The following is a 27087-nucleotide window of genomic DNA, read 5'->3' as shown; positions in this document are numbered from 1 at the left end:
TCCTTCCTTCCTTCCTTCCTTCCTTCCTTCCTTCCTTCCTTCCTTCCCAGAATTTGTTTTTAAGCAATCTCTGCTCCTAGCGTGGGGCTTGAACTCATGACTGCAAGATTAAGAGTCCCACACTCCACCAACTGAGCCAGTCGGGCACGCTCATTGTATTACTCTACTGAACAACAGCCTATCAGCTTTTTTGTTTTAAAGGGAAGCATTTTATTTCCTTTTTCTAACATTCATTCGCTTACTGTCTGTCAGAGAAGCAGGTGAGAGAGCCTTTGACGTCACAGTCCAGGCTCTACACATTCACGTACCTGACCGTCACATTGTAACGTGCCACGGGTAGTTTTGTGTCAGAAATTAACCTGTACTTTCATTGAGGTACCACACAGTTCTGGCCTCTGAACTTAATTTTTACAACTTTCAAAAATTATGTTGCACTGAATTTTGGTAAAATCTGAATGGACTGAAAAATGTAATTGTGCTGGCTCTGCTTTGGTCCAGCCGTGTATGAAAGTGAACAGGTTATCAGAGCGAGCGCTTCTGACCCAGGGCACAGTTGTCATTTCTGGTGAAGGGACAGGGCTTGTCATTTAGGTTCTCTGTGCTCTTTTTTACCTCTCTGACCTCCTCCACTTCTCACCCCCAACACTGACACACATTTTTGGACAGGCAACTAAATAGGAAAATACCTTTATCTTTAAAGATGTGAGGAATCAGGGACGCCTGGGTGGCTCAGTCGGCTGAGTGGCCGATACCTGATCACGGCTCAGGTCACGATCGCCCTTTTGGTGAGTTTGAGCCCTACTTCACTCTGCACTGACAGTGTGGAGCCCGCTTGGGATTCTCTCTCTCCCTCCTACCCTGCTTGCGCTCCTCTGACTCTTTCTCAAAAATAAATAAATAAACATTATGGGGCGTCTGGGTGTCTCAGTTGGTTGAGCGTCTGACTTCAGAGCAGGTCATGATCTCGTGGTTCACGGGTTCCAGCCCCACGTCGGGCTCTGTGCCGACATCTCAGAGCCTGGAGCCTGCTTTCAGGTTCTGTGTCTCCCTCTCTCTCTGCCCCTCCCTGCTCATGCTTCGTCTCTCTCTCTCTCAAAAATCAACATTAAAAAAATAAAATGCCTATGAGGAATCAAATGCTTGTTTCCTTGCTAACTCACTATTGTTTGATTGCATTTAGCAGATGTAAATTGATGTTACTTACCTAGCTCGTACTTACATGAGCACTTTGTGTTGCCACTCTAACCACTTACACATTTTAACTCCTTAGCCCTCTATACGTGGTGGAACTCTTTTGTTACCCTTATTTTCCCATTTTGTGGAAACAGTAGTGTGGAGAGGCAAATAACTAGTCTGAGCTCATAGGGCTGGGGACAGCAGGAGCTGAGTCTGACCCAGCCGTCTTAGCTCCACAGTCTGTGCTCTTAACTGCTCTTCAGAATGTAATGTAGGTTTCCAACCAGATTTTTCTCTAAAATGTTTTACTCTGCACTTTGAAATGGTGGGCTGTTCCATGTTTTTGTTTTCCCAGGTTAGGACTATGTGGACGATGGGATTGACATGTGAGCTCTCACGGAGAAATAACTCAGGTCCTTTAAAAATGTTAATTAATTGAGGTGTTTGCCGGGGACTCAGGCAGAACGTGTCCTAAAATGATGGCAGGTGGCCTTCTGGCCTGGGACACTGCGGGGCCTGAACAGCGGCCTCCTAGTGCCTTTCCAGCCTCGTCTTGTCCGGGGACAGGACCTGCCTGGCTGGCTCTCTGTGCTTTGCCATGCTCCTCCTCCTTTGGGGCCCTGGGTCGGCCATGGTTTCTTGCTGCCTGACCTTCATGCATGTGGCTTGAGGTCCAAGGACTTGTGAGAACAGTACAAGCACTTGGACTTGCTGTAGACAATAAGACACTTGGAAATGGGTGTTACGTTGTTCTGTGTCTCTTTAAATTTAAAGACATACATGGTCGAAGTACTCTACATGGAAGAGAGATCAGAGATCTTTCCATACCACCCGAGAGACTGTCTTTTGGTCTGTAGCCGCAGGTGCTGCTTATAGGACCTGCTGGTGTTTGGAGCCTCAGCCTTCGTTGTGACCACACGCACCGTCAGGCTGAGCTGCGGGCGGGCGTTTTCTCTGGCTGTCAGCATCTGCAGCCTCGCTTAGGGCTCCCGCCTGTCCCACCATCCTTTCTGCGTTGGCGCGCGTCCCTGCTGGCCAGAGCTTTCTCATTGGGCATTTGACTCTGCTGCAGAGGGAAGACTTTCCGGAAGGCAGTCAGGAAGTTTGGAAGGAGCTGTGGTAGTGGGCTTTGGCCTTGGTTGCTCAGGACACGGCCGGCTTGAAACCGTGAATTATCAAGCAAGCTATTCCCTTCTTAGCCAAGAGAAGGCTGGCAGTGGTCCGAACTTACCTGTGAGCTTTGCGCCAGCTAAAGGAGCGTCATTGGGTTTATGCTAAGCTTCATGAGCTTTGCAGAGTCTTCTGTATTTCTCTACTCTGTGTTGTAAATGATAGAATTTCAAGTTCTGACAGCTAGTTACTGTTTGATGTAGAAGCACGAATGCCACAGGTGACAGGAAAGGAGACAGAAGTGAGGGCATTGGGTTAGGTTACCCTGTGCTGTCCCCGAGTTTACTGGGTATAGCCCACTTACAGCCAATAGGATCAGAGCTCCAAGTGTAGCTGCTGGGTGAATTGATTTATGATTTTAGGCAGCTTACATCTTTGGTTTTAAGTTGCAGCATCTTTTTTTTTAACTTATTACAATTTTTTTTTAATGTTTAGTCATTTTTGAGAGAGAGAGGAGCAGAGAGAGAGGGACACAGAATCTGAACCAGGTTCCAGGCTCTGAGCTGTCAGCACTCCTGAACTGTGAGATCATAACCTGAGCCGAAGTCAGACCCTTAACCAGCTGAGTCACCCAGGCGCCCCTTAAGTTGCAACATCTTGAGAGCAAATGTGGCTTTTTTAAAAGCTCCACTTTTATCTCTGTCCTCTGATTCCATGAATATGAGACTGAACGTTAACCAACATTCATATGAGACCCCTAAATATGGAGATCTATTACAACATTACTCACACTGGGAAATGGATTGCTTCAGTCCATAAGCAATCCATTTCTTTGTGAATAGCTTTATATTTAATTTTTAAAGCTAATATTGCACATTAAAATTTTTTTTAATGTTTATTTATTTTTGAGAGAGACCGCAAGCTGGGGAGGGGCAGAGAGAGAGGGTGACACAGAATCTGAAGAGGCTTCAGGCTCTGAGCTGTCAGCACAGAGCTTGATGCAGGACTCGAACTCACGGACCTCAAGATCATGACTTGAGCCGAAGTCGGACCTTCAGCTGACTGAGCCACCCAGGCGTCCCTAATAGTTGCACATTTTTAATTATGTATTTGATTACATGAGGTAATGAATGACAAATGGAGTGAAGCAAAAGTGCAGTTGTTGCCAAATGTTAACTTTCGGGTTAGGGTTGATTTCTGCCCTCACTGTGGCACTTCTTAATCAATTCCAAGCTGGTTGGCCTGCTAACCCACATTTAAAATACACTGCTGTCCCCTTTGAGACTATGCATACGATACTGTCCCTATTGAGCCTACCAGTTTTATTTCAGGCCTCAGAGATTTTAGCTTTTAAGTGCTAAAATATTGCTGAATGCAGAAAAGCAAATTCCACTGAGTTACTCTTTCAGCTATTTCTTCTGGATTGAGGAAAATTTAGGATTGGGTTTTCCTAGAATCTTTAGAAGAGCTTGGGATTGATGATGAGTTCTCAGTTCAATTCTTGTGAGAAAGATGGGGACTCAATTATGAATCTACAGTAGGGAAAAAGTTAGGAGATAGACTTAGAACAGATTGGATTTCCCAAAGAAGCCTCTGGGAAAAGTTACTTTATTTGCCACTGTAGCAAATTAGGAGCGCACAGTGAGCCCTTCTAACACTGCAGTACTATTCGAAGAGTGAAACAGTAGAACCAGCCATGGCCTGCTTATTTGTCCTCTGAATGATTGGCTCCTTTAAAGAATTTTCCTGTCCTTTCTCATCTCATTGAGTGACATCATTGGTGCCACAGAAACATTAATAACATATTCCAGCGGTCCCAACTGGCGTGAAACTTATGATTTGCCTGGTTCAAAATATATCATCACCTGTTGGTGATATATCATCCCATTCATGCATTTACTTGGTGTCACAGTAAGATTTCTTTTATGGTGAATTTTACTATTCACAAAGGCACATATTTTTCTGTGACCCTGCGCTAGGCCATGACATGCTTTTAAGCCACTTAAATAATTTTGAAAGTTTTAGTGGTTTTTTTGGCCTGTGGGTTTTTTTTCCTTTTTCTATTTAAGAAATTACACAAGTAATATATAATTATTGATGAAAAGTTAGAAATTAAGATAGGCAAAAAATTATCACCTAAATACTACCCCTAACCTTTTAATAACCACGTTTCATAGTTTGATGAGTATCTATTTGAATTGCTTTCTTTGCAACTATACACATACAAATGTATATTCTAAAAGGAATCCTACTTTTTTAATTATGAAAAATTTCAAACTTACACAAAAGTCGGGAGGATGGTGTAATGAACTTCCGTACACCTGTCTCCCAGCTTTGCCATTTGTCAGCATAGGACTAGTCTCACTTAATCGATTCTGTTGCCCTTACTGCATTACTTTTTGAAAAATACTCATTTGTTTTTGAGAAAGAGCGAGCAGGGGAGGGGCAGAGAGTGGGGAACGGGGGATCAGAAGTGGGCTCTGTGCTGACGGTGGCAAACTCGATGCAGGGCTCGAACTCACAGCCCTTGAGATCATGACCATAGCCAGTCAGATGCTCCGCTGACTGAGCCACCCAGGCTCCTGCTTTACTGCATTATTTTAAAGCAAATTCCAAGCATCGTGTCTTCTGTATTTTTTCTATGATACGTGGACTGTTCTGAGAAATGAAACTACATTTTCACACGTTAAAAATTTACATTTGAATATAGTCTGTTCTTTGACAGATTCATGAATATTCTTTACGATTTCTTGATTCATAAGGATCTTTTTATTAATTTATTTTTAATTTTTTAATTTGAAGTGATTCTATATTCACAGGAAGTTGCAAGAAGTATGCATGGAGGTCTCATGTACCCTTCATCCAGTTTTCCTCAGGGGTAATATTCTGCGTAACTATAGTACATATCAGTATCAGGAAATCGCCGTTGGTGTAGTCCTCAGAGCTCGTTTGGATTTCACCAGTTTCAGACGCACTAGCAGGAGTGTGTGTGTGTGTCTGTGTGTGTGTGGTTGGTTGCTTCTGTGCCGTTGTATCCCATGTGTAGATTCATGTGACCACTACCACAAAAAGATGTTTTTAGTTGGCTTACTCACCTATATTTCCAAACAAGGACCACACATTACATTTAGTATACATACCTCTTAAGTCTCTCTTTTGTAAAAATTACGTTGCTATAATTTCACACTTACAGAAAAGTGACAAGAACAGTGCAAAGAACTCCTATATGCCTGTCACCCAGACTAATTGCTTAAAATTTGCCCATTTGTTTTATCATTTGTATTCTCCCCTCCCTCTCTCCCCCTCCCCCTCTGTGTATGTAAAATATATATCATTTGAGACTGGCTTGTAGACATCGTGTCCATTTCTTTCCCCAGAACAAGAATTGTCACTCACATAACCATAGTACATTTATCAAAATCAGGAATATAACATTGATGCATTCCTCTTATCTAATCAACAGTTCACATTAAAATTTCACCAGTTACGGGGCACCTGGGTGGCTCAGTTGGTTACGCATGTGACTCTTGGTTTCCCCTCAGGTCATGATCTCACGGTTCGTGAGTTTGAGCCACGTATCAGGCTCTGCACTGGCAGCATGGAGCCTGCTTGGGATTCCCCCTTCCCCTCCCCCCACCCTCCATCCCTCCCTCTCTCTCTCTCTCCCCCCACCCCGCCCCACTTTCTTTCTCTCCCTGCCTCTCTCTGTCCCTCCCCTGCTCGCATCAATATGCACACTCTCTCTTTCAAAATAAACAAACATTAAATTTTTTTTCACCAGTTACCCTAGTGTTGTTTTTAAAAGAAAAAAAATTTTTTTTAAATGTTTGTTTACTTCTGAGAGAGAGAGACACACACAGAGCACAAGCAGGGGAGGGGTAGAGAGAGAGAGGGACACACAGAATCCAAAGCAGGCTCCAGGCTCCGAGCTGTCAGCACGGAGCCTGATGTGGGGCTTGAACCCACAAACCGTGAGATCATGACCTGAGCTGGTCTGGTGCTTAACCGACTGAGCCACCCAGGCGCCCCACCCTAGTGCTGTCTTTTAAAAGTCATTTTTTCCTGGTTGGGGTCCCGTCCAAGTTCACACACGGCAGTTAGTTGCAAGCTCTTTAGTCTTGTTTAGTCTGGACCTGTTCCTTACCCTTTTCTTTGTTACCATGATCTTGACATTTTTAAGAGTTCAGTTATTTTGTAGAATCCCTCTCAGTTTGGATTTGTCTGATTTTTTTTTTTTTTTCATGATTAGATTCATGGGCTGCATTTTGGGGAGAAATACCACAGAACTGATGTTGTTGTGCCCATCCCAGGGCAGCATTTCAAGAGGCACATGATGCTGATTTGCCCCAGTATTAGTGGGCAAATTAATGTTAACCTGATTAAAGCTGTATTTACTAAATTAATCTGTTGTAAAGTTCCATTTTTCTCTTTGTAATTGAGAGGTAATTTGTGAGGGGACACTTTGAGACTATGTAAGTATCCTGTTTCTCATTAAACCTTTATCCACTAGTTGTAGCATTCATTGATTTTGGCTGAACCACTTATTATTGTGTTACTATAATAGTTGCAAATGGTGATTTTCAGACTCCATTATTTCCTCCTACGTTTGTCAGGTGTTAGTCTAATATAAGGAAGAGCTTTCTTTTCTCCATTTATTGATATCAGTATAAACTCAGATTCTTACTTTATTCCATGAAAATTCTGTAGTATTATTTTGATGTATTTTTTTTTAAAGTAATCTCCAACCAATGTGGGGTTCGGATCAAGGGTCACGTGCTCTACTGACTCAGCCAGCCGGGTACCCCTCATTTTGATGTTTGAACCGTCCCATCTTTGTGTAATGGTAGCCCCTCTGCCTTGCCCCCTAAGTCTTTTGGGCCCAGCTTTTGTAGTCTTTGATAGCTTTCTTGCCCAGAGGTACAAAAAGATGTTCCAGATTCATTTTTTGCCCCATACCTGGTATCAGGTTCTAGGAGCCTTGGTGACTTTAAGTGGCAAATACTGTTCGAGGCAGAGTCTAGGCACCAGAAGTTGCTATTTGGTCATTGCATCTATACCCTTTTATTGCACACAGCTAGAAAATGCCTTTTTTTTTTTTCTCTTAAGAAAACACACACGGTTTTCTATTGGTCTTTCCTAGTCAATTTTTTGAAAAGGTTTATTCATTTTTGAGAGAGGGAGAGGGCGAGGGTGAGGGGAGGGGAAGGGGCAGAGAGAGAAGGAGACACAGAATCCGAAGCAGGCTCCGGGCTCTGAGCTGTCAGCACAGAGCCCAACACTGGGCTTGAACTCACAAATTGCGAGATCATGACCTGAGCCGAAGTTGGATGCTTAACTGACTGAGCCACTCGGGTGCCCCTCCTAGTCAAATTTAAGATGAATGATTTTACATTTATACCTCTTATGTGCAAAGTCTCAGCTCCTAATGACATTCACATAATCAGCTTGCTTCTACAAGGTATATTCAAAATAACGATGTACTGTTATTACTAACAGTGTGATTACAGTATGAATACGATTTTAAGATGTCTTTGCAATTTTTTTTGTCTTTAGAATCCTATTTTTTATTGTTTCATTTTTCCACTTAATAAAGCATAGAACATCCTTCTTTGCTAGTAAGTAAATATCTTCATTTTAAATGGCTACATGACATATTTACCAATTTCCTTTTTGGAACACACAAGATGTTGATAATGTTTCAGTGTAAACAGAGTTGAACTAGCTGTGTTTGTACATGTGTTTGCTCATTAAAATTTCTTTTTAATTTAGGAATAGCATAAAGAAAGAAGTGTGTTAAGTGTAAAGCTGTGTTAATTTGTCACAAAGCAGAATCAATCCGAGATTTAAGGAACCGCATTCCTGGCCAACCAGCCCTATGGCCCCTTCCCCACGCTCTTCAAGGGGACCCACTGTTCTCACTTCTAGCATCGCAGATTAGTTTTCCTTATTTTTGAACTTTATATAAATGGAATTATTATATGCTTCATTTATATTTGGCTTCATTTAATATATTTTTTGAGGTTTATCCACATTTGTTCTCAGTGTGTAGCATTCCATGGTTAGCCCGCTCTTTATCTAGCCTCCTATAGATGGACATTTATGTTGGGCCAGTTGGGGGCTGCTACAAATTATGTACTTGAAAGATAGGCTAAGGATGCATTCCTAGGAGCTCAATTTGTGGTTAGAGGAAGGGAGGCATTTGCCACGTGTTGCCAAGTTGCCCTCCTGCATAAAGGCTCTGCCAGCTTATGCTCCTGCAGTGGTGAGGGGAGGCCAGCCTCTCCACGTTCCTGTAGGTGCCAGTTTTGCTGGTCCACGTCTTGAAACTGGCTGCTGTTGGCGCTGCTTGGCCAATGGTACATTCCAGGTGCCTGGAGAGGCTTTTTTCTAATCTGGCAGGGAAAAACCATCAGAAACGTCTGAGTGGCTGTTACTGAGGCGGCCTATGAGAAAGTTACGCCCTCAAAGCTTTGCATTAGCTGGGGAGATGAGACATCCGTGACAAGTGACTGAGCACAAGTGCCGAGCGCGTAGTTCCGGTGATGCTGTAAAACTGTAGATGAAGGAGAGGTTGGAACTTTTCCTGGTGCTGGTATTGAGAGCAGGTCAGCTCTCCCCCGCTCCACTGATCTGAGGCTGCTCCCTTCAGCTGAGCTCTGGCTGATTAGAGACGAAGTCTTTGAATCACAGAGGCCAAATAGACTATTTCGGCCACGGCTTTTAGCGGCTCATCTCCATGGTGTAAGAGAAGTTTGGTGTTTGTTCGTTCTCTTTAGCTTTCTTGCTTTCTGTTTGGAAACACGGCATCGTACTGGCTCCAGAGTGCCGTCATTTGATATATAATTACTAGAGCACATCGGTGCCAATTACAAGAAAAATTCGTCTGTTACAGATTCAGTTCATTGTTCCAACTGAGATTGGGTGATTGGAAAAATAGCAGTTTGGGGCTAAAAGCACAGTTCTACGCTCTGGGAAACGTCGGGCAGACCACCACCCTTCCTTGGGCCTCAGTGTCTCAGTAGGATGAGGAAATGGGAGCTGGAAGGTGGCGGGGCCTCTAGACAGTTGGGGATTTCGGGGATTTCTGACTTAGAATGGGAGTTCCTCTGCAGATTGCTGCTTAGGTTACAAAGCAACCTGAATCGGAAAATTTAAAAGTCCTCTTGATGCCGTGCCAAGCACCACAAGCTCGTGGATGGCCTCGGTGTTAGGAAGACAGCGCGGCAGTCGTTGAGCAGCACATAGGGAGTCCTCACTGCCTCCGAGTGGCCTGCAGTTTACCAGCGTCGCAACGCTTTTAGGTCCAAGGATTCCCCGCCAAGCCCCTTTAAGGGGAAACTTTAAAAAAATATATATATGTATAGTATTTTCTGAGAATTTGAAGTGAGTATCTTTTGCAGAAATAAAACACCTTGCCTTTTCTTCCATTCGAGGTGTTGGCATTCCCTCAGGAATAGGAGTGCGTATTTTGTGCATATTTAACAGAAGGGTTTAATAAAAAATAGGTCATTTGTGTATGTCAGCATTTTAATGTGATGAGATCTGGTGTTAGAACGCGGGCAAACTGAATTCAGCTGATGTCGATTCGTGGCTTTTCTCTAACGAAGAAATCCGTGTTCCAGTAGCCTCAGCGGCGGCAGCCATTTGTAGAATCTCCCACCGCGGAAGAGCCTTGACCTGAGCGTGGCGTTCGGCTCGAGAGCTCGGAGAGTTGGCGAAGGTGTGGTAGTTCGGCGGCTTGTTCGGTTCGTCTTTGAGAAATCATCCGAGGGTAGGGGAGTCGGCTTTTGGGTGACAGGCTGCCTTGGGGAAAACGACATGGGATGACAACACACGCTTGTTGTTTCAGCAGGTCCTTGACGGCAGTGCCGGGCCAGGGGAGAAGACGCGCCGAGCAATCCCGTCCTGCTTCCTCCCCGCGGCACCCCTGCCCCGCCCTGCGCCCTGCGCCCTGCCGACCTGCTCCGCTGACCTCCCTCCGGAGAGGGGCCTTCCCTGCCCCTGTGGGAAGCGTTTCTCTGGAGACCGGGAAGCCGCGCCACAGATTGTCGCTGTGAAAATTCAGTGAACGTATCTTGTGCGTTTTGTGAGTGGGCGACTCTTCCCGTCCTGGAATGACGTAAGGGTGGTGCCCCTCACCTTTTACGCCTCGTTTGCCTGTATTCTGAGGACGTCCGGCTCACTGGCCTTCCCGGCTCTCTCCCTCCACGTTCTCCGGCCTGGCCGTGGCCGTGGCCGTGGCCGTGCCCACAGGGCAGGTCTGAGGTGGGGGCTCTGGGCGCCCCTTCCAGGGTCGGAGCCCAGCGGAAGCCTGCTAGCAGGTGTCACCCGGCAGTTTGTTTGTTTTTAGTAACGGGAAGGGGTCGGACGTCACGTGGGCATGTGCTGTTAGAGGAGGAAGGAGGCACGGAAGCTACGAAAGGGAAGGTGCTATCTTGTTGGGGAAAATTCCGTAGAAAGGAGACCATGCCCTAAACTTGGCTTCTCCTGTTGTCTTTGTCCAGGAAATTTAGGGCAGAAAGAACCCTGTTTTCCTCCTGTATACTTCTTGGAAGGTATTAGTGAACGATGAGGGTTTTCAAAGCCTGTCTGTGGTCGGCAGCAAATCCTCACATATGCACGAGGAGAGACGTGAGTTGAAAAGAGAACTAACTTTTCTCAAGTGCCTTTGAAGTGCCAGGCGCGACTCTAGCCTGTTCCCTCCTGTGAACGAAACAGCCCTGCGGGGTGGATGCGCTGAGAAGGGAGCCCCGGAGTCGGGGCCACACCGATCAAGGCTGGGGTGTCTGATTCCCACCCGGGCGAGTGATGGGGTTGCAGATCTAGCTGCGGCCTCAGACGGTGCCTCGTCAGCTGCCCGTCGGCGCCCCGTGGCGCAGGAGCACAGGGGCTGGACTCCGCCTCGTCTTGACTGCAGATTCTGTTTGCCTCCTTATAAAATGCAGGGGCAGGAGTCCCCGGCACACAGATGCGTAAGGAGGGCCAAAAGAACCGATGCGCAGAGGTGCTTTGTAAGCCGGACAGTGATGTACTGATATTTGCTCACGGAGATTGTTTTCTTTCACAGACGGGCACCCAAGAAGGCGTTAGTTGTTGGTTGGGAGTTTGGTCAGCAGCAGACCACACATTTGCTTTTTTTTTTTTTTTTTTTTTACCCCCCCAAGTGTTTGTTTATTTTTGAGAGAGACTGGGCATGCAGGGGAGGGGCAGAGAGAGAAGGGGACAGAGAATCCAAAGCAGGCTCCGTGCTGACAGCAGAGAGCCCAGTGTGGGGCTCGAACCTGTAAATCGTGAGACCGTGACCTGAGCCAAAGTCGGATGCTTAACCGACTGAGCCACCCAGGCACCCCCACATATTTGCTTTTATGTACTTCTGGCTGTGGAAGTTTTTCCTTCCGCTTTTAGAATTGTTTCATTTCTGCAATAAATATTAATGATACCGTTTACACGCCACGCCCTCTATTAGGTGTTGGAGATAAGAGCGGTGAAGGAGGCAGATAAGTTTCTGTCCTTTTTGAAACACTGAAACTGTACAGATGACTGACATTTTCCTCCTCTTGGGAGAAGAGATCCCAAACCTGGTTGACTTCTTACTGCCCCGATACATATTTTAAGTCCGCGTTAGATAACTTTTTTTTTTTAAATTTTTTTTCTTTTAACGTTGATTTATTTTTGAGACAGAGAGAGACAGAGCATGAACGGGGGAGGGTCACAGAGAGAGGGAGACACAGAATCTGAAACAGGCTCCAGGCTCTGAGCTGTCAGCACAGAGCCCGATGCGGGGCTCGAACCCACGGACCGTGAGATCATGACCTGAGCCGAAGTCGGATGCTTAACTGACGGAGCCACCCAGGCGCCCCTAGATAACTCTTTAAGTACCACTCAATTATGCAGATATTTTGGGTGTAGCTGTTGAGCTGAAGAAACCATGAGAAAGGTGGACTGGGTGGGGGTTTTGCACGATCAGCCTTTGTTTCTGCTTCTGGGCAGGCGGGCAGTGAGGACGTTTGAAAATCACTGTGGTGTTTCTGTCAGAGCCCGGGGTATTTTCCACTGTGGGGAAGGGCGCTTTGGTTAAAGAGTACTTTGAGCTTTATTCACAAAGTGAATCTACCTCAGTTCTGAGTGGCTGGAGTTGCATTTATCCGCACCTGGGACTCGGAGGGCTCCGCCACTTCCCCACGTTTCGTCCAGGATGCCCAGCTAGGTGTGGTCCAGCCGCAGACCCTGGAGACCCCAAGCCTCCCCACCCCCCCCCCCCCCCCCCCCCCCCCCCCCCGCCAGGAAAACTGGAACAGTCTTTGTAATCTGGCTTGTTTTGGATCCCAGGTCTTGAGATAGGACTCCAAATGTTCCTTCTTTCCAAGTAGGTGATCCTTTGTGGCCCTGGGAAGCTGTCCCTTGTTCATCTCTGGTTCCTGTTTTGGTTGTCTGAGATGCGGTCAAGAGGAATGATCATAGAAAGCATGGTGTCCGTTCTCTTCTGACTTTTAAATGGCGTAACGGAGACCTTTGTGTCACCGGGGCTGCTCCGGCTCTTTTCTACCAATTCACTTGGGCCCTCAGTGACTCAGCAGCCTCCTGACTGTTTTTGCTTTTAAAAGGAGCTGGACTCACACGGTGTATGGAATGCAGTTGACATTACAGCCGATGAATGTGGCCCGTAGTGATGGCGGTCGGGGAAGGTCAGGCGAAAGCGTGCTCCCCAGCGGTGAGATGAGGAGGTCAGGACATTGGGGCCGCCGCGAGCAGGATTGTATGGACGCCGTGCACGGGGAAGGTATTCTGAGCGAGGGAAGGGGTGTGAGGAAAGGCCAGAAGGTGTAAAGAGGACAGGCAGCGTGTGAACAAGTACCTCTGGAGGGCGTGGGGGTGATGAGGCCACGGCAGCGAGGCCCGTGGGTGCCAGGCCAAGGGGTTTAGGCAGCGCCGGGGCAGGGCCACGGAGGTTTGAAATGGGAGGGCGACCGAAGGCTTCACGAAGACGAATCTGGCGTAGTGTGTGGGATGAGTCGGAGGTGCAGAAATGGGTGGAGGGTCTCTCTTCTGGCGAGTTCTGTGGGACTGGTTCTCCCTGAGGTGGTTCTCAGATGGGGAGGGAGAATAGAAGATGTAGGAAAATTAAAGCCCTCCTTGATTAGCAACACTGCCGCCTCCCGTGTATAATAACATTCTGACGTGCACTTTTCACAACCGGTCTTTCGGAGATATTTTCCATACCGCATACAATGCTTCTGGGCGCTCAGGAGGGTCAAGTAGCAGGTTGCCACGAAGGGGGCTCCGCGCAGGCCCACATCCCTTCTCGGAGTTGCTCTGAGGGCTGGGCCAGGGTGCGGGACCCCGACAGTGGCGAGTAGGCCCGCTGAGCCTGTGGGGGCTCTCCTTGTGCGGGGCGTTCCCCAGCAGGCCGGGCGGGCGTCTGGGGTGCAGATGTGAGCTGGAATAAAAGGGCTGCTTCTGCAGACCTTTGTGATACTGGAAAGGGAAGCGTGACATTTTAGCGTGTACTTCTTGATCGAGGATTTTGATGACCAGCTCGTGTCTGTAGTAGGAATTCTTAAGCCATCATTTAAAACTTTCCTGTTGAGAATGAGACACTGACAAATTATTTGTAATCAATGACTCCTTACGCAGAAACGAATGAGCATGGGTAGGATTCAATCTTACCCCTGAAAAAAGTGAAATCGTTGCACTTTTATGCAGGTAGTAGACACTGAGCATTTGTGACAGACGGGATGCTCTGCTGGGGCTGAGTAACCAAATGTGATCTAATTCTTAAAATCGGTAAGATTTTTTAACTATGTTGCACTGTAAGTTCATGTTTAAGAATTCAGGTAACTGGCAGTAATTAGGATGCAGATACATTAAAAACATCTCAAGTGTCGATAACTTATCTGTGCAGAAGTCGCCAGAAAGCTGCAACATAAAAGCTGATTTTGTGGAATAATACAGTGGTAACTACTTAATAAAGAAGCTCTCCTTAAGGGAGTTTTTATTATAATTTTTATTGTAATTGTAATTTTATTGTAATCAATGATAATGGACATGAAACAATACTGTAATAGTGTAAGCGATTAAATACTAAATTCTGTGGAACAAATGAAGTACTTGAGAGTTCGGAGGAAGGAGCCAACCCAAAGAATGGGAGTTGGGAAGAAGCCTGTTGGAGGTGGGGGGCTTGGGCCACTGGGTGAAATTCCCCAGCTGCAACCAGCGGGGCGGCCTCCCGAAGCCAAGAGAGAGGGGCCGTGAGCCTGCAGCACCCTCGGGGCCTGCCCCACCAGGCCCTGGGGCCGCAGTATTCCTGCAGCAGTTCCTGCCCCCTCCCCCGGAGGGGTGGCTGAGACTACAGATGTGATGTGAGGCTGCTGGGGCCCAGGAAGTGTTCCGCAGGCGGAAGTCGTGTCTGGCCTTCCACACCCTGGTGTGATGGAAGGTGAGAAGCTCCTGAAGGGTCTGACCAGAGAGGGGGGACCTGACAGGGGCAGATTCATAGGGCGGCTAGCGGCTGAGTTGTGTGCGCATGCTCTGTGCCTCAGATCCCTTGTCAGGGGGCTTTCTTCTTGGAGAGGAAGGGAGCACCTTGCCCCAGGCCTCCTGGCTGCCCAGAGGGGAGGCAAGGTTTTGACATAGGCCTGCCTGGCTCCAGAGTCCGGGTTCTTTCTTTCTCCTTCTGCCAGACTGCGTCTGCCAGGGAAGCCACCTGTCAGGGACTGATGACCCCGTGCAGAAGAGGTGTGGCCGACTCAGGTAGTTACTGCCACTACTAAAAAGGTGTGTGAGCTCACCGCCCTCCCCGCCCCGCCATCCCCAAAGAAGAGGGGAAGAGGAGGAAGAAGAAATAGGCCACCAGTAAGCACATCAGTGGGAAAAGGGAACTTGAGGATTGGCTGAAGAAGGAGGACAAGACGAGTCCCAGATGGTGGCACGGTTTGAACGAAGGCAGGTTCCGGTAACCTGACTTTCCTCGCTCTGGGGTTGGGCTCCAGAGGGTCAGGCCCCAGTGGCGGATCCTTATGGGTGGGTACAGGCCCAGCGGTCACTTGAGGCTCTGCGGTAATCCCTGCTTGCGGTAGGCGCCATGTTGCCTGGCGGGTTGTGCTGTTCTGGTTCTAGTACGACGGGTGCCGTGGGGGGTGGGGACGGGAGTGACCTCAGGTAAGAGGTGTTCCGACTGCTTCTTGGGCCTACGTCTACTTTTGTGCCTTCTAGAACAGTGCCTTTCACCAGTGTTGAAGGACCAATTTTAAAATTTCCAATCCATTGGAACTGATACTCTTCTAAAATTAAAAACAAAATTACTGGAAAACAAAACTGAAAAAGATGTGCAGAGTATAAATTCTAATTTTTTTATTAGAGTCGACAGATACAAAATTACCCCGATTGCCATAAAAAGTTTCTAAATGTTTTTTTGAAAAAAAATTGTTTTTAATGTTTATTTTTGAATTTTTTAATGTTTATTTATTTTTGAAAGACAGAAAGAGACAGAACATGAGCAGGGGAGGGGCAGAGAGAGAGCGAGACACAGAATCCGAAGCAGGCTCCAGGCTCTGAGCTGTCAGCACAGAGCCCGACGCGGGGCTCGAACTCACGAACTGTGAGATCATGACCTGAGCTGAAGTCGGATGCTCAACCGAGTGAGCCACCCCGGTGCCCCTAAATGTTTATTCTTAATTTCTGTGCTCAATCTTGACTGCAGACCAGTAAACTGTTCACAAACTGGTACACTTTGAAAGCAGTGATCTAGGAAGAAAATTGTTAAGCAAATTAGTAAATAAGATGTTTGGGGAGTATTTACACCATTTAAGAGTAGAAGTCTTTCGGTTGGCATTTAAAATACTTGAGGCGTTTGTGCACTTATGATCTAATTCCAGATGACATCTTTTCAGTAGAGTTCCTTGGTGGGAGGCAGGGATGTAAAATAAATCTCCCAAGAACTGAGGCTGATGTGGTTACTGTGAGGGATCTGTAATACGGGTAATTCTATACTAGTGATGATACTTGGACCATCCAATCCAGAGCTTTCACTTCCTCTGTTGTCCCTGAGAGCCAGTGTGTGTTCTTTTGGTCATGTATGAGCATTAAACATTAGTATGTTTTCTCTGTCAGTTTTTGGCTTGCCTTTGAACTGATTTTTATAGTTTTGGGCATAATTTTAGATATATTCTTGAAGGGGGAAGTTCCCAAAGCAAGCTCTAAAAAAAAAAAAAAAAAAAATTCTCAAAGAGTTATACCTGCTGATACAGAGATCATGTAACAACTTAATTGTTCCTATTTCAGATTTGTTTTTTGTCACTGGCTGCCAGTGTTTTTTCACTTTCTGTTTTGGGCACTTCTGACGTTTGCTGATACCCCTTTCCTCTGAAATGATTTGCTGTGGTCCCTTAGCCTAGCTGCTTTCTCCCTGACTTTAGGGTCCAGCCCGGGGGCGGCTTCCCACAGGCACCCTGTCCCTGTCTGGGGGGGTGGTGGCTTTCTCGGCTTCTGCAGCCCTCGGCCCTCTGCTGAGCGCGGCCGCCAGCCCACCTCCACGCTGACTCCCAGCCCCGCCGGCCCCTTTTCCTCCTTGCTGCAAAGTCAGATCTTCCTTGTGTTTTGTGTCTTTATGTTACACTTTTCAGGGCTCTTTCATGTATATATTCTCTTATTTCATCCTCCAGACAATCCCATGAGGTTGGTAGAACAGAGATTCTCATCTCCGTTTTAACTGAGGTGAGGCTGGGAGAGTGTCCGCATGGTGTGTATCTTCGTTCCTTTGCCCTGTGCTCTTAGAGTTCCTGTTCCACTCGGTCCAGACTTCCCGATGTTGGGGTTTCGAGTTTGCTCAAAGATGTTTATAATTTTGAGGTCCTCCTTTCTACTCAGTATTTATGTATGTTATTTGAAAAAATGAAACATTAGACTACTCAGCACAATGGCACAGGCCCCTTTGGAAGAAAGAAATCTTTAGAACGTAACGCAGGGGTTGGTCAGCAGACAGCCGGGGCCATGGCCCCAGAGCAGTGCCCAGGGCCGGAGTGGTCGTGTCAGAGGACACGCTCAGCAACCTAGTTGTCTGTGCCTGTGACTTTCAACTAAGACTGGAGGGTGGTGTCCTTTATTTCCACAATATCAGCGTATTAGATGGCATGGAGCATTTCTCGTGAAGGAAAAAAGTCGTACTTTTAGGGATTGAGGGGGAGGTGCAATGAAAAATCACTTTTGGTCCAAGTCAGAAGTCATTTGCTTCTGACTTTGGGGTGTGTTGGGTGTGTGTTCCTCCCATGTCCTTTATGGTCAAACAGACCAGGGTTCTACATCTAGCCACTTACTTAGGTAGGTATGGTGACCGTGGCTGAGTTATGAACCTCCCTAAGCTTGTTTTCTCATCTGTAAAATGGGGCGATATTCTCTGCTCTGAATGATCATCGTAAGGGTAAAAGGCGATGTGTGTCGTGCACCTTGAGTGTGGGCTCAATAAATGAAAGGTACCCAAAAGCTAATACAGAAGAGGGACCGTGACCCAGTAAGAAGGCTCTTGCTTATAATTGGCTGCAGCAGTGATTCTCAAATCTGAGTGGGCATCGGAATCACCTGGAAGGCTTGCTGGGCCCACCCCTCTAGTTTCTGATTCATTTGGTCTGGGGTGGGGCTTGAGAATTTGCATTTCTGAGTTTCCAGGTGATGCTGCTGCTGCCACCGCTGGCCTGGGGACCACACTTTGAGAACCCCTGGGCTACAGGTAACTCACCAATGAGCGTTTAGATGCTATAGATCTATTTGCAAGCTGAGTTTTTATGTGGTTAGAGGTACTCTGTTAGAAAATGCTTGGAATGAATGCATTTGACAAATCTGAATTTAGCATCTCAAGGATTTTCCCTCCTGAAGTCCAGGAGTCTTTGTTAAAGAGATTTGAAGAAGAATGAGTTGTGAAAGTAATAGTTGTAAAGAGTCTAACGCTATCAAATTGGCTAATGTATGTGAAAGTGCTTTTACAAAATGCTGAAAACTGAAAAAAAAATTTTTTAAATACCTTTGTTTTTAAGATTGAACATCATAATAGAGTATAAGATAGTGTAACTGTTAGATTTCTCATCTCAATGTGCTGTTTACCGTATGTATTTTTCTCTTTCTCCTCCAGGCTGCTGACTTGAGTAAACCAATAGATAAAAGGATATACAAAGGAACACAGCCTACTTGTCATGACTTCAACCACCTAACAGCCACAGCAGAAAGTGTCTCTCTCCTAGTGGGCTTTTCCGCAGGCCAAGTCCAGCTTATAGATCCAATCAAAAAAGAAACTAGCAAACTATTTAATGAGGAAGTAAGTAGCACCCTGTCTTAGCCGTTAAGAATCCCTTTAAGAATTTACACATTCTTACCAAGGGCAGTGGGCCTTCGTTTCCACATTGGGCCAAGCCCATTTCTCACTCTTTCAGCCGTCCTACCTAGTGTTACCCTTTCAAATGTGGTGAATTAACTCGTTGACTTCTACCTGTTCTTCCTCGGGATAACGGTTTTACGCGTTTTTTTTTTATGGAGCGTGCTCAGGTGTCTAGAGCAGGTGCTTTGAAACTCTTTCATAATGGGGGCAGGGACAAAGCTGATACTTGGTGTTTTATCATTTAAATAAGAAAATACAGAACTCCAGACCTTGTTCACATCACCAGAAAATTTCATGCAGATCAAAGAACCTGATAATAATTCCTTAGGCTGCTTAAATTGTAGCCCAGCCTTTTGTGTCTGTGTTTGACACGTGTTTGGCTAAGGAGTAGTTGTTTTTCTCTTGAAAATATTTGCTGTAAAATCACCTTTGACATAGTTTGAAGTCCTGGCACTTAAAATTGGATCACATGACACAGCTTTTGCCAGTGTTACAGCATGTGCTGGGTTTCTAGTATCTCCAGTTGTGCTCTGGAAGGAGCCGTGTGTTCAGGAACATGTCAGAACTGTTAAACATGGCGGATAGAAGTTGCCAGATAGATTCTGTTTGTTAGAGCTACCGGAGTGGCTTTTTGGCCCCAAGAGTTGCCATTGCAGATTCGATGTTCTTCAGTGTGACTCTCCCGGCAAATGGAAAAGATACAGTGGGCTTGCTGACGTAGAAGCCCCGGGTCCGCAGCGTTAACTTGTCCCCTCAACCCTGATGTGCAAGGGTCGGGTCACCTGGGATCCCTCAGGAAGGACAGGTGGTTTTGCACTGTTGCCCGGTTTTGCTGTCATTAACTTGGAACAGAAGTGCATTATGGATTCTGGTTTATAAGAAATAATTCTTTGTGGGCAGGAATATTCAATGTGACGCAAAGTTGCAGTTAAAATTCGGATTCTTTTGTAGTTGTCGTGGCATGCCGCTGTCCACCCCTGCCGGTCCCCATCCACCGTCTCTGTCTGGCGTTGCCAGTGGACTCGGTGAGGTCTTGTGAACCACGCCGTCTCCGCTTCTAGTTGCCTCGGAGTTGACTGGAGCCGGAACTTGCCATATGGACCGACAAAACTATAGAAAAACAGTATTTAATCCGATTCTCTGTTTTTAAAAGTCTTAAGTAGAAAATTGTTTTATTTACCTACGTCTTTTATTAATAGTATCTGGGGAAGTGATCTCTTACTAGCCGAATGGTTTTGTTGTTGTTGTTTTATTTTTTGTTCTGTTTTTTTTTGGTGGCCATTGGCGGGGAGCAGCCGGCCTTCTCTGCACCTGCCACCAGAAACTGAATTTGGTTTGTGTCTGGGTGGGGGACACAAGGGGGAGAGATTACAGTCACCTAAAGGGCTGTTGGTAAACGAGGTCGGGGGATGCTCTGGCTGAGGATGGCACAGGATGCCACTGAGAGAACAAGAAGGGCTTGTGTGTCATCACGGGGGAGGTGGGAGGCTCAGGGCCCTGAGGGCATCGGCCACATCCGTCCCCTGCTCTGGACAGCGGAGGGATCGCAGGCTAGGAAGCAGCTCCTCACGCAGCGATCGAAGCCTCAGTTTTCCCCTACTGGTCTTCTATTTCATGTGAAAAATGGCTGTTGAGAATGCTTGGGCTGTGTGTGCGTAAATGCCAACTTGGCGTTTATAGCTTGAGGCTGAGATTTGATTGGCTTTCACAGTAAGGAAGTTCTTTGGCTGTGCGGATACCATTCTCATCAGGTTTCGGTCAGGACGTGTAAGAGCAGGGTCGTCAGAGGCGTGTCCTCTCAGAGGCCATGGTGTAAGATTTAGAGGTTTGGGGGCGGCTCACGTTTGTCCTCTGCGCGGTCAGTCGGGTAGCTGCTGCCCTTTACAGACAAGGACAATCCAAGAGAAGGTAAGCGAGTTGTCCCAGGCAGGCAGCGAGTTGACGCTAGAGTTGGAACTGGAAATCACTTCCACGAGGGCTCCCTGGTCACACACTGTAAGCCCCACCGCGTGTGGTCGCCAGACAGGCAAACCCTTGTGCTCCTAGGAGCTGCCAGTTTAGTGAGGTGGACGGACAGGGTACTGGGACGTGTGCAAGGGATATGTGTTAACAGTATTCTTTAGCGTGTATCAAGTATCCTGAGATAAGACAAAAGTTAAGTTCGATGGAGGAAGTCTAGAAGACTTCCAGAAGGTGACACTTCTTCTGGGTCTTGAAAGAGGCATAGGAATTGGGAAAGTGTGAGAGAGGCCTTCACAGCTGGAGAAAACAGCTTGGTGTGCCGAGGAGTGCTGGGTGACCAGGCGTGACCAACTCAGCACGAGGGCCTCAGAGAGTCGGAGCCAACAGAGAAATCGGAACCAGATGGTCAAAGTCCTGACACGCCGAGAAATGTGGATCTGACGCTGGAGGCTGTAGGGGTAGCTTCGGGCTTTTAATCAAGGGAGTGCCCGTGTCAAATGTGTCCTTTAGAACGCCTGCCAGCACTCGGGTTGGGTTGGGGAGAACGAGGGTAGCGCGGCCAGCGGGAGGCCGGGACCCCTTTCCGGTGCGAGCTGGGGTTTTTGAACGAGAGCGGTGGCCATGTCCCGTCCCGTCGGCAGACCTGGGTTACTTACCGCGTGCCCACTCCGGGCCTGCCCTACGGCCACCCCTCACGCACACTTAGCTCAAGTGCTGACGTGTGATGACGTGTGGGGAGGCAGAGGCCTGAGAGAGGCCGGAGGAGGGCGAGGAGCCGGAGACCGCTGTAAATGGGGCGGGGGAGAGCATCTCGGGTGGGAGGTGCTGTGCTCTAGGTACAGAACTGGAGACAGAGCGTCCCCGCGGGAGGCAGGGCAGGTGGGGGCCCTGGCGGAGGAAAGAGACTGGGCACAGGAGAGCCGCTCCCAGGGTGCCCGGGGAGGGCGAGCCCCCAGGGCTGTGCCACGTAGGCCGGGGCCCAGGTGTGCTCCCGGCTGGGGCGCACGAGCCCACGGAGTGAAGCAGGGGCACAGGGCCGGCAGGGGGTGGGGGGCGGGTTGGAAGATTACCGAGGCTGCTGCTTGGAGCCCGACTTCCGAGGCGGGAGCACGGGGAGGGGTCTGGCTGTCACCCGTATGCCGGGTAAGCTTGGGAAGGAGCAGGTTTGGGGGAGCGGAGGCCCAGTCTGTACTTAATAAGCTTCAAAGGCCTGTAGGTGTTAGATACGTGGGCCTGGGGCCCAAAACTAGAGGCAGAAATTCGGGAGTTGGGCTTGTAAATAGCCCTCACGTGCCTGAGATTAGATGAAAGTTCTGTGGTGAAGGCGTAGTGAGAGTGAAGAGTACCAGGGACTGTGTCCTCCCAGACCCTGGCCCCCGTCACGCTGCCTCCAGAGGAGTGCTTTCAGCCGTCGGTGTGTTTCCCTACAACTTGGGGTTGGCCCGGCGGCCGGGAACACGGAGCCTGGAGCCTCACTGTTGACCTCACCTCTCCTCACCGGGAGGACGGGAAGGACAGACCCCCCCCGGAGGTGTGGTGAGGGCAAGATGATCCGCAAAGGGCTCAGAGAGGGAGCCCTTGGTGGGCGCTCAGTAGACTTTGCAGGTAGAGGGGAGCCCCGGGAGCACCTTCCGCCCGGGGTTGGAAGAGGGGCCTCTGGGGAGGTGAGATACCAGCAGTTTCAAAGGGGGAAAGAGTCCCTTTCCAGGACCACCCAGGCAGAGGATGAGCGTGTGTGCGGCGGAGCAGCTTATCACGCTGGTCCCGCGTGCGGCTCACCAGAGTGTTTTTGCGCGGCTGCCCGTTGCACGTACGTGTACTCACGCGCACACCGCGGTACTGACGATTCCACCTTCGCCTCCTTCCCACAGGTTCCCGGCACACGAAAATATCACACATGTTTGGACGGGTAGATGGATGGATGGAATGGAGTTAGAGTCTAGAAATCCACCCGACATTAAAAGTAGATGAAAATTTCTATCTAGGAATCAAGTATATCTTAAAAGGTGATTTCCCCCCCCCATTCACTCAAAAAATGAAAAATACTGTAAATGTTTGCTTATCGAGGTGCAGAGACGACAGGAGGTATCACCTGTAATTCCCAGCACACGTTGTCAACCTCATCGTCTTTGTAGTGTTTATTGTTTTCATGAGGTGAGACTGTTAGATTCACACCTTCCATCATCAGAGATGTCCGTGACCGCCTCCTCCCAGTCTGGCCAGTTGATCAGAGAGGCGAGCCCTCCTCCCTTCACCCCGCCAGTGTCCCTGTCCCGCCACAGGGCCCGGCCTCCATACCCGTTCAGCCCAGAAGAGAGGGAGCGCCGGTCCTTTTCAGCCACCCTGGGGGAGCGGTGTCTGCAGGTGTCCGCTTCTCCAGTCTCTCCGCGGCTCCTGGGTTTCTCTTTGTGGCGCTGTGTGCGCGCTAAGCCTGTGGGCCTCTGCTGGGCGTATGGGGCACATCCGCTGAGCTCCCAGACCGCGGAGTGTGCCTTCCCCACACAGGCTCCTGGGGAGCAGAGCCCCCCACCCTGCCACCCCGGGAGCATTCAGCCTCTCGTGAAGCCCCTGGAAGGGCTGGGGGTTTGCTTTTTACTGCTAGTGGTTGTGGTATCACTTTGTGTGTGATGATGAACTCAGACTTGTTTGTCTTTCTAGAAATTCTCATCATTTCAGGGGTGTATCCAGAGAGTAGTAACTTCAGAGGATCGTCAAGTATGTTTTGATCGTCGGGTAAGATGTGTGAGACGTAAAACCCCACCCGTGCTTGTCATCGAGGCTTCTGTCGTTGCTGACATGTAGTGAGACCCTTTTGTCTTCACTTTGCTCCCTCTCACGCAAGGCGAGGGCCGTCACACTGGGTGGGTCCGTGCTCCTGTGGCCTTTAGGCGCGGTCCAACTGAAGGGCCCACTGGAGGCGAGGCCACGTCTTCTCTCTCGTTGGGACACCCAGCATCCCCAGGAGGGTAGAGCCGGGCCGAGCCTTGCAGCCATCTGTCCACTTTGGGGACAAAAGAGTGGTTGTGGGTATGTTGGTCGCTTTGTTTTTGTTGTTGCTTTTTTTAATCAGAGGAAGGAAATGAGCGCATAACGATCGATCAGCTCCTTAAAGCTTTCACATAGATAAAATGACATCTGATCACCTTTTAGGTGGCTTTGAAATACCCTTTCCTCATGCTTCCTGAGGGAAGCAGCTCTCCTTAAATGCATTTACATCAGCAAAGCCCTTAGTCGCCAGTTTTCCTTGTGGCTACATTATGGCTTTTCCAGCAGCTGCTGTGGTTTTTGAATTGTTTGCTTTAGTATTTTTGTTATAAATGAATATCTGCATTCTAAAATTCACACCCATTGCCCCCCAAATAATTTTCTCCTGCTTGTCATGTTGATAGTAGTAGAAAAAAATGAAAAGATAACTAAGTGCTTTTAGCAATGATACCTTATGTTGTTACAGATTTATTTTTATTCGTGCTTCCTTTTAACTAGTTTATCATAGTTAGAAAATCTAGTCTGTTAATGCCATTAGCGATGCTAGTTTTGGTGTTTGAGTTTTACTGGATTCGTATCAGAAAAGGGACGGTTTCCTCGGAATTCAGGTGGGGATTGTGCAGGGCTGCTGGCGAACACTGGGGAGAGGTGAGGGTGTGGGAGCCCACTTCTGTGGCACACATAGACAGCCTGTGGATCTGCAGATTTTGTGTTTGGTCTTTTTTTTTTTTTTTTTTTTTTTTTTATTTATTTTTGGTACAGAGAGAGACAGAGCATGAACGGGGGAGGGGCAGAGAGAGAGGGAGACACAGAATCGGAAACAGGCTCCAGGCTCCGAGCCGTCAGCCCAGAGCCCGACGCGGGGCTCGAACTCACGGACCACGAGATCGTGACCTGGCTGAAGTCGGACGCTTAACCGACTGCGCCACCCAGGCGCCCCATGTTTGGTCTTTTATTGAAGCAGAAATTGGCCTGGAGTGTTCTAGAATTTGACTCTTTAATGGAAACCCAGCGGCCGGTCCAGGTGACCTACCAGAGACTGTCTGAGTCTCCCTGCCGCCTCCCTGCCCTCGGCCCCCTCCCCGAACACCTGCCTCGCTCCATCCTCCCTCTGCTGGTGTGCTGGAATGGGGCTTACACTCTCCTCCACTCTTTTTCCTCTGCCACTTGCCAGTGTCCCCTGGGCTTCTCCTCTGCAGTCTGGGAGCGGGGGGCTTTCCTCTGGATCCCGCCTACTCCTCTCCCTGGTCCCTCAGACTCAGAACTCCCCGTGTTCTCTAAGGAAGCCTCCCTGCTCCTGCTCTGCCTGCGTGGGCCCTGCTGGAGTCACGGCCTCCTTCCGAGCCTCCCTTCCTGGTGTGTAGATAGAGCCAACCTCAGAGACTTTGTCACATGATGGTGGAACATTGTGGTTCTGCTGAGCTCCTGGCCTGGGGCAGCCACTCAGCACCAGCCCCTTCCTCTCTGATTTCCTTCATTTCTCTGATTTTCCTTCTGCTTTTGTCCTGCAGAAGTGGGTTTTTTGCAGAGCGTCACCCTCTCCTCTTCCTCCGTGCTTGGGGATCCTTCCTTGGGGATCCTGGGATGCCACAGATGCGGCTCTGCCTGTTCTCAGCTGCTTTCCTGGTCTTCCTTGCCCACTGGATGGGGACACTTTGATTTCTCCCAGCGTGACCCCAATCCCATCCTTATTTTTGTGGCCCAGTCGCTCAGGCTCCAAGCCCAGCAGCAGTCATACCCGCTTCTCCCCGTACCTCCTGCTGCCTCCAGCCTAGTCCATTGTTAAACAGCCCATCTTGCCATGCTGCCACCATCCAGTTCAAGACCTTTTTGTCCACACACAGTTGTCACAGCCTCCTAACTGGTTTCTCTCTCCCGCCCCGCCCCCCCCCTCTTCCATGCTGTGCCTTCTGCCAGGGACAGTGGGACAGTTTCTCTTTATCCCATTGCTTTCCTCTTCAGAAGCCTTCACTTCCTCGCTGTCTTGAAGCCTCAATGTCAGTAGAAACACATTGTGAGCCACAGATTCAATCTTCTATTTTCTAGTAGCACGTTAAATAAGTTAAAAATAGGTGAAATTCAGATTTTATTTTCTCTGTATAGTCCAAATATTATTTCAACATTATGCAATATGAAATTACGAATGAGATAGTTTCCATAGTTTTTCAAGTTTTCAGAACCCAGTGTCTATTTTACACACATAGCACATCTCACTTCAGACACACTTCAAGCTCTCAGGGCTTTAAGGTCATGGCCCAAAGCCCCTTAGCCTGAGACTTCACCATCCTGAGCCCTGGTTCCAGTTGCAGACCTCATTCCCTGCAGCTCAGGGCTCCAGCCAAAACAGGTGCCACTCATGTCCCCAGACTGACCCGGACTGCTCCGTCCCGAGCCGCTCTCCATGTGGTCCTTCTTGCCCCAACTGTGCTCAGGAACTCTTCAGAAGGGCCCGGCTTCTACTGAGGGGTTTCTTCCCTGTGCGTGTCCAGATCAGGGCCCCATCGATACTGGAGAATCCAACAGGGTAGTCCCGTTCCTTAACATGGAGCGCTAAAATTCTTTCCCTTTTTCACTAGACATTTTCAGGAGCAAAAACACACCTTTACGGTGTAGCGACCGGGCTTTGTTCTTTGTATTTATCGAATAAAACGTTCCAGGTATTTGTTTCTTAATTGAAAAAAAGGAGTAAAATGCTTTCTCTTCTCTTCCTTTTTTGTTAAACCCAAACCAAATAATAACCAGAGCTGTTTAAATTCAGGGACTCCTCTAGCTAGGCCTAGAGTGTGCCTCCCTCCCCGGCTGTGCGTCCCAGGTGGGTTCGTGTCCTGTTTCTGGGCACCGGCGGGCGTTGGCCCTAGCCTTAGTCGATGCCTGTGGGTGGCACGGGAGACGGCACCCCACCCTGCCCGGTCTGTCCAACCTGCCCTGGTTCCCTTCTTTCCCTCGGATGCCCGGGGCTGGGTTCGCTGCCTGTCCCTGCTCCCAGTCTCCCACGGCACCTGGCAGCCTGCAGCCAGCCCTCACCGCCGGACAGAGTCCCGCCAGGTCCTCCTGCTCCTGCCGGAAATGGAAGTCATTGTGACTTCCTCCCCATCGGCACCGTGTCTCCTCTCCTTGCTCTGTTTTTCTCCACAGCACTCGGCACCATCAGATCTCGCGGGTCTCACGGTCTTCCCCTCCCACTCGGACGTAAATGCCACACAGGAAGGAATGTCCGTCTGTTTTAATTGGCGCTGTGTCCGTGCCCGGCATGAATGCGTTCAGTGAAGAAGAGGGTGGTGAATGAATGAGTGAGTGAACGAGCGAGCGAATGAACGTGTGAGTGGGCGAGTGAATGGGACGGCAGGGAGGTTACCTGACCTCTGTGCGCCTCTGTCTCCCGGTGGGCAGTCTGGGGAGAACATCCGCCTTTCTGTGGGGAAATGGTGCTCTTACATTGCTGATGAAAATACAGGGTTCTGTCCTCCGTGGAAGGCTATTTGGCAGTATCT

General features: G+C 48.6%; 1 protein-coding gene across 14 annotated transcripts in view; it reads left to right on the top strand.

The window, feature by feature from the left end:
* The window catches only part of WDR20 (WD repeat domain 20), a 66219-nt gene that overhangs the window by 24235 nt on the left and 14897 nt on the right, over window positions 1-27087 (top strand). For 3 of the 14 annotated variants that reach the window (XM_049612111.1, XM_049612116.1, XM_049612118.1), the window contains exon 2: window positions 18407-18589. The exons of 2 other annotated variants lie outside the window; for them this stretch is intronic. In XM_049612111.1, the coding sequence (XP_049468068.1) occupies window positions 18407-18589 (183 nt within the window). Of the gene's footprint in view, window positions 1-10138; window positions 10406-16946; window positions 16999-17946; window positions 18590-22482; window positions 23498-27087 lie in introns of those variants that run through there. 9 more of the 14 variants (XR_007453550.1, XR_007453552.1, XR_007453551.1 and 6 more) reach the window with 9 other exon arrangements.

Source organism: Panthera uncia, assembly GCF_023721935.1.
Source record: "Panthera uncia isolate 11264 chromosome B3 unlocalized genomic scaffold, Puncia_PCG_1.0 HiC_scaffold_1, whole genome shotgun sequence".
Classification (NCBI taxonomy): Eukaryota; Metazoa; Chordata; class Mammalia; order Carnivora; family Felidae; genus Panthera; species Panthera uncia.
Note: the sequence above shows the minus strand (reverse complement) of the source record. Positions and strands in the feature narration are given on the sequence as shown.